Here is a 7,505-nt window from a genome sequence, read left to right as displayed (position 1 = left end):
GCTTAGGCGCCGAACGCCGCCGCCGCCGCCGCGCCGATATTTTCGTAACTCGACGGCGGCGCGTGAGGAATGACAAAAAACGGCGGCGGCGGCGGCGTGGCTCGGCGGCGTATACCTCTAATACATACATATATATCGTATTCAAGCACGGAAATTGTTTGTTTTTTTTTCTTTGTTCTCTTTCTGTGTGAAAATTCCCTCCAGTTCACAGCAAACAAACGTCTTTCAAAAACGCTCACAAATCTTTTTTTTTCTCCTTTGATCTCCTGTGATCTTTTTTTATTGGTTCATGATATAACTGATTAGTTCAAAAATTACATTTTTCATTATTATCTACATACATACATACTTACATGTTGTTTTACAATTTTCATTTTACTGATGGGTTTTCAATAGAGATATAAATAAGTTAGAGCTTACGGCTAACACAATAATAAAAAATCATGAAACGCCAGGTTTGAGAGAAAAAGACAGTTTCGGCCTTGAATTATTTTTTCCTAATATCATTTTTTGTTCCTCTTTGACACGCTTTTCCTCTTCTTTGCGCATCCGTTGACGGGTTTCTTCCATAAGTCGCTGCTCTTCTATCATAGCTAAACGCTCTTCAGCCTAAAAAATAAGGAAAGACAACACTTTAGGAAAACAATACTAAAAAAAAACTAAAAATATTGTTACTAGAGCACGACCGAATATCAATTCTTAGAGCCGAAACTAATCAATGAATTTTTTAAAGTCTACATTTTTATTATTGCTAATAAAAAACGGAACATTGGTTTAAATCGCCATTTTAGTTTAAGTTAACATCAAAACAGTTTAGTTTAAGTTAACAACAAAAACTTACATTTTTTATACTCGAAATTAAATAATTTTATGTTATAATGTAAAAATTAATTAATATTTAATATGAATTTCCTACCTTCGTTTCGTTCGGAAGTTCGGTCGTTCTCTACTTATTACCTTAATTCACAAAGGCCCTAACCAACAAATTTGTTATTATACAGGAGAGCAAAAAACATCAAAACAGGTAAGGCTTTAAAAATAAAATAAAAAATTTTTGAAGGTGTATTTTAATACATCCTACCAAATTCTGCGAAAAACGTAGTTTCGAAAACAGTGTTATTTGGGCCCTATGTAAGTATGCAAGTATAATATTTTTTTTTAATAAAACTAGTGGGCCCACAGCTTGAATATGCACTAGTTCATACATGTAGAGAGGAACGAGAAGAAAATAATTTGTTTATCTGAATATAGAATAAAGATTTGATATAAGGATTTGAGAAACCGCAAGCCATTCCATAATACATATATATATATATGTATATATATATTTTATAAAAACCCATAACTCACAACTGCAAACAAAGTAGTCATCGCTTTTCTTTCTTTTACGAATCTAAGCTAAGTTAGAAGTTTTTTGTTGCAGAGCTCAGAGCGTGTTTTCGAAAATCGTAATATAAAGGTATCCACACACCTACGCGTTTATGTCGCAACGAATCCGCACCGCTTTTGATGCTACAGACGTTTTATCGCAGCAAAACTGTCAATTTATAGACAAACAAAAAGTATTTTTCAACGAAAATAAAATTCTTAACTTTTCTGCATCAAATATATTTTGTTTTCTTAGGTTTAATTTTGTTTTAATATTGCAAAGCCTTTCTATTGACCATTTTCGTTCCCAAAACGGGGCAGTCTGCGATTTCGGCACGACCAAAAGAAGAATTGTGAATGTTTGAATAAATCGCTCCAGTAAAATCGTACAAGTGTGTGGTTCCTCATTTAAAACTATGGTCGGCATTGTTGTAATTTTTGTCGGAACAGATTCGCACCGACAGAATCGCGTAGGTGTGTGGATACCTTAAAATAGTGTGCAAATTTGTTAATATGGATGTTGTGACTGAAATCTGTGACCGTGATGAGCAAAAGTTAAGTAATTCTTCACTAAAACGAAATCGTAAGCATATCCATTAGGCTGGGTCGATTTTGTATGGGTGAAAATATTGTATAGTAATATTATGATGTCTTAGGTCCAAACCAATGGTTATTGGCTATGAAAGATTAATTTAAAACTTATCTTTAGCCCGCGCAATTGAATCAAAGTGTATCAAATTTGAAAATAAAACTATGGAATGCGTTAATTGTTATAAACAGGACGATATATCAAATTAATGGTTATTAAAATTTAGTACCTCACGTTCATTTACTATTTTTCAATAAGTCTACAAGTTATTAAGATATTAAGATAAAACTTACAGAAAACTATAATTTTCCCTTATGAATTTTCAATTCTTCATTACTTCAGCAACCAAGTAAAAAGTGAGGCGAGACTTATTTCAAACATTTTAATGCTTTCGGATGTTTATATAATATCTAAAGGACCATGGACTTGGTCACGCCAATTTGGTCAGTTTTCAAGATCGTGGTGAATGAAGTCAAACATGTATTGTCAAAGATTATGAATCGTTTGATAAGTTAATAGTAGTTTTAAGAATATAAGTATTTACATATATTAACATAATACAATTAGGGTAAGAAAGGCCCATTTTAGGTCCATTAATGCAGTCTTGAAAATTGGTGCGGTATGGTTTCATTAGTCACCGAAGAAGCACATTTTTGCCGTTTTCTAAATATACCGTTATATGAAAGTAGGGAACGTGCGCAATAAGTGTTTATACATACTTAAATATTTTAGTTAATTCCATTATGTGAAAAAGTGACTGTAGGTAAATGCAATAGTCTTTAACATATCCTGGGATATCCTTTTGATGACTCTCCAATTGGACGATATTGCTTTGCATTTAGCTTGAACGAAAAAAATCACTCCCTGGCACACTTTTCTGTAATCGGGTTCTTTCATTTAAAGGTTATTTATACTCTCATTTTCGTTGTTGGTGTTTCCGACAGGGTAGGAGTGTGATGTAATGTGCAACGATTTTCCGTCATCCCTTGTCAAATTTGGTTTAGAGACAAACTAGTTTCGGCGTTGTGCCATCTTCAGTGTCATTTTTCGTTCTTTATTTATACAATTGAAGATAAATATTTTTAGAAAAATTTTTTAGATCCACTTAAGTTTTTCGATATAACTTTGGTAAATGTTACTCGCTCGGTAAGTAATAATTACCAAATTGAGGGCGAGACTTACTGTTACTGATTTAAGATAATAATATCATGAAAATCGTTCAAACTATTTTAAAATAAAAATATTTTGAAATTTTTTTTTTGTAATTTTCCTATATTTGCAATTTTTATATGGTATGCGTAAACATAAGTAAACTTATTAGTGTTTCGAAGTTGTGCCTGTCCAGTGTTTCCATACTCATTTGCATAAACAAAATTTTTCTACGATGAGTGAAAATAATGGATTTTCTCTTAGAGCTACCGAAATTGTTCCTAAATTTGCGCAAATTCGCAAGCTATAGCTAATATTAAAAAAAAATATTAGAATATTTGGAACCAGCGACCTACATACACGCCAGTAATATTAATGATGTTCTTGCCATCTTTTGACAATAGGCCAGTGCAGTTATCAAATTTTATTGAAAATAGATAACTTTGAGATTAACGATAAGCTAAATGGCTGCGAGAAATGATATTTAACTTTATCTTTTGCGTTAACGGGTTCATTATCTAATAATATGCACCAACCCTTTTTGCTGAACCCAGAATTTTGAACAGGAGTTGGTCTTATTCGACTAGTGTGCTGTGGGTCACTTGGTGGTCGATGCGCGGGCTTTTACAATTGAAATAAAAGACTAATATTTTGCAGGCTTGTTGTTGACTTCATGATACAATATATTTTCACTATTACCAAGGGATTTTAGAAAAATTAGATTTTCGACCCGCCCTAATATCCATCTAACGGTTAGCGAAATAAGTATAAAATTAAGAGAATGAAGGGTGACTAATATAAAAATAAAGATAAGAAAGGAGGTTTGCAGAGAGCACCAAGACAGCTTGGAGAACCTTGCTCATAAAATTTCTGTTAAAAAAGTCCAATAAGAAATTGTTATTTTTATAGAACCTTTACGTAATAAAATACTCAGGCTGGGACCAAAAGCGTATATAAGTAAAAAGCCTTGTCGAATTTGTGACAAAAAACAGATTTGTTCCCAAATTTCGGGGCGTAGTTTAGGTTGCCACCCCACGGTGCACCCTGGGTAACGCTAAATGACCTGACCTGAACGGCTTGCTGTACGACCGCACTCCATGTTAGGGGCGGCACAGGCACCCTTGCTTTAACGGCTTCCGTGTGCGTCTGCTCCCAAGATTAGGGGCAGCACACAACGACACAGCAAAAGTGGGCGAGCCGAGCTCAAAAAGCCAGGAACAGCTATAAGAACTCGGTTCGCTTCCTTAAAAAGATGAAGGAAAAAGATCCATCATCCCTCACAAAGAGAGATAAGGATCTAGTGAAGAAGCATGAGAAAGTCGTTGCAAAGTTCGAAAAAACTAACGCAAAGACCTCCTCAAGTCCGACCAAGAGACCGATGGAAAAGGTAGCGGGTGAGGTTATGGCATCTACAACTCAGCCCACAGGCCTCCAGGTAAGAAAAAACAAAAGATGCACATCAGACGAGCCGCTCACAAAAGAACCGAAGAAGCCGAAACTATCGGCATCCTTGGACTCGCCCATGTATCTCCAAGGGCCATAATCGACAACCTTGAGCCTAATGGGAAGCCAACGTCGGAACATTGACTACTTGTAGAGGCCAAGCTCAGGGATCTGAAGCTTGAAGCCGAGACGGAGGAACTGATTTTCGACGGAGCTGGCTGGCTGAAAGGCAGAAACGTTGTTGACTGTGGCAACAGAAAATTATGCCGTTAGTAGCGTGAGCACACACTGGCCGGGCGCTCGGCTCGAGATCATAGGCTCCCAGTACGTCCAATTATCTCAGTATCGATTCCGGCACCGGTTCCGTCTGCGGAAAAAATACTGAAGCTAATTTGGCGTCAGAACCCGGGGCTGAGCGCTGCTCAAAGGCAGGTAGTGTCTTTGACACCCTGACCAGACGTCGCTCGAGAAATCGAAGGATTTCGGAGGCAACATCAAGTTCGGGCTAGGCACCCTTAAGGCACGTGTCCCAGAAGACATGTTACAAGCTGCAAGGGAGGAGACTGGAAGTGGTGCAAATTAACTTGCAATACTCCACTTCCGCCTTGCTCTACTTAATAAAGTTCATCGCAGACAAGGACCTGGATGTAGACATCATCCAGGAGCCCTGGCCGGTTAGGAGTAAGGTTAGGGGACTGGGGTTAGACGGCTACCGTCTTTACATTCCAATAACTGTAGGTAAGATAACAAGCTGTGTATTAGCTAAGAAAGATGTTAGTCTCTTTATTTTCGCTCCATTGAGATTTGACAACGGGGGTGTGCGAACACAGTCGCATGCATAGTTTACTACTAACGTCAGCATACCTACTGTATGAGGAGGAGCAACCATTACCAATTGCTTTCCGACAGCTTGTGGTGCAAGCTCAAGCACGCATGCTAAATTTAGTAATAGGTTTTGACGCAAATGGACATGACGAATTTTGGGGTAGCTCCGACACTAATACCAGGGGTGAGTCTATTTTGGATGTTATTGTTTCTTCTAACCTAGTCATATATAACAAGGGTAATAAGCCAACGTTCCGTAATAGGATTAGGGAAGAAGCTATTAATATAACACTGGTCGCTGATTCAGCTACAGCCAGTAGCATAAATGAGTGAAACATTTCGGACACGTGTTCCTTTTCGTATCACAGCAGGATACTCTTCGCGATAAATTCTGAGGTACCTGTATGACACGACCTTTTAGGAATCCTAAAAAAGCAGATTGGAAAAATTTCTCTGAACTAGCGTCCAACACACTAACCTCGATTAAAACCGAGGTTAGACGGGGGAATGCTAATCGTGATAGGGCAGTTAGTCTAAACGCGGTCCTGACCAAGAGCTTCGAGCGGAGTTGTCCTATATCTCGTCCACGATCAAAGCCCAAGCCGGTATGGTGGAACGAAGAACTGGGTCAACTTAGATCGACGGCACGGAAGCTCTTCAACAAGGCTAAAGGATGCTGGCGCACAGTGTTTCGACTAAGTATATGGAGGCAGGTGGAACTAATAATAAACCTCCACCGATTTTGCTGAAACTTGACATGTGCTCTAATTTTAATTAGAAGTAGGGAATTATGAAATGTGGTAAAGATGGAATAATTGCACCGCCCTATAACGTCCAAAACTCAACAAAAAATATGGGAGCGTCATTTAACATGATGGAATTTTGGTACATTTTTGTTTTGTTACTTTAAAATTATATAGGTGTAAATATTCTCTTTTTTCCAAATATTTGGGTAGATTTTCCATTGTTGGAAAAATTTTTTTAACGAAGTTATGCAAAACGAAGTTAAAAATCGAAAATTACATATATTTGCAAAGTCACGCGAAAAGATCAATTTATATATTCGAAAACTACATAAAGTTCTCTAAAACATGCGTCTAATCTCAAGACCTGGCGGATCGGTACTCATAATGTTTTTTACTAATATTCTTTAGCATCTGCATTTCAAAGTAACTTTTTTGAAAAAAAGGAAAATTCCAAATAAATGATAAATATCTTCACCTGAATATTCCAGGACGTTTAAATAATTGATTACAGTTGAAAAAGAAACACTTGCTGTAATGGGTTCAGCGCCAAATACAACTAAACTGATTAGTCGGTAACGCGTCGATTCCAATATTTTTTTGGAAATATACCGTTGGTGGAGAGAGGGGGTGAGTAGTAACAGGGTTTTCGTTTCTACCAAAAATGTTACTTTCTCTTTGATCTCTAAGCACAAATACTAAGAAAAGGGCATTGAGAAGGCAACATTTTTTGTGAAGGGTGAGTAATGTGAAATTTTTATTTATGACTTTTACTTTTCCTTCTCTAAACCCAACTGGTTTATTGTTTCAACTGTCACCATGACTTTTTTCTACCTTCCTCCATATAGTCGAAAAACTGTGCGGCGTGAGGAAGACTGGAACAAACATAGAACCATCTTTGACAAATACAAGAGTAGTATTAGGGCTGCAAAGAAAGAATCCTGGCAAGAACTCTGCGGAGCGCTGGAGACCACAAATGAGGCGTCGAGGCTCCGCAAGGTATTAACCAGGCCGGACGCGGCTTTGGAAAGTGTCTTGAGGCCAGATGTCTCTTGGACAGTCTCCAGCCAGGAAAACCTTGAATGTTTAATAGACACCCACTTTCCAGGCAGCACGGACCAATTGCCTCGTGTTCCTATAGAAGACGTTTCAGATATTGTGAACAATGAGAAAGTAGCTTGGGCCATCAAATCTTTCGGTCCGTTCCACGGAGCGGGGTCGGGCGGCGTGATCTCCGCTATGCTACAATACTCATGTGAGAGTCTGGTGCCCCATTTGACAATCATTTTCGCAGGATGCTTAGAAAGCGGATACGAACCGAAAGCATGGGCAAATCACATGTATATGGGCAAATCTAAAAAACAGGTAACCTTTGTGTTATTTAGCTT

General features: G+C 37.7%; 1 protein-coding gene across 1 annotated transcript in view; it reads right to left on the bottom strand.

The window, feature by feature from the left end:
• Nucleotides 1-242: 242 nt before the first annotated feature.
• LOC118735051 (UPF0430 protein CG31712) overlaps nt 243-7,505 on the bottom strand; it is a 370,122-nt gene continuing 362,859 nt past the window's right edge. The window contains exon 5 of the mRNA XM_036464645.1: nt 243-609. Coding sequence (XP_036320538.1) covers nt 442-609 — 168 coding nt within the window. The 3' untranslated portion in view covers nt 243-441. The remainder of the gene's footprint in view (nt 610-7,505) is intronic.

The sequence above is a fragment of the Rhagoletis pomonella genome, unplaced genomic scaffold, assembly GCF_013731165.1.
Source record: "Rhagoletis pomonella isolate Grant_MI unplaced genomic scaffold, Rhpom_1.0 Rhpom_scaffold_00003, whole genome shotgun sequence".
NCBI lineage: Eukaryota > Metazoa > Arthropoda > Insecta > Diptera > Tephritidae > Rhagoletis > Rhagoletis pomonella.
Note: the sequence above shows the minus strand (reverse complement) of the source record. Positions and strands in the feature narration are given on the sequence as shown.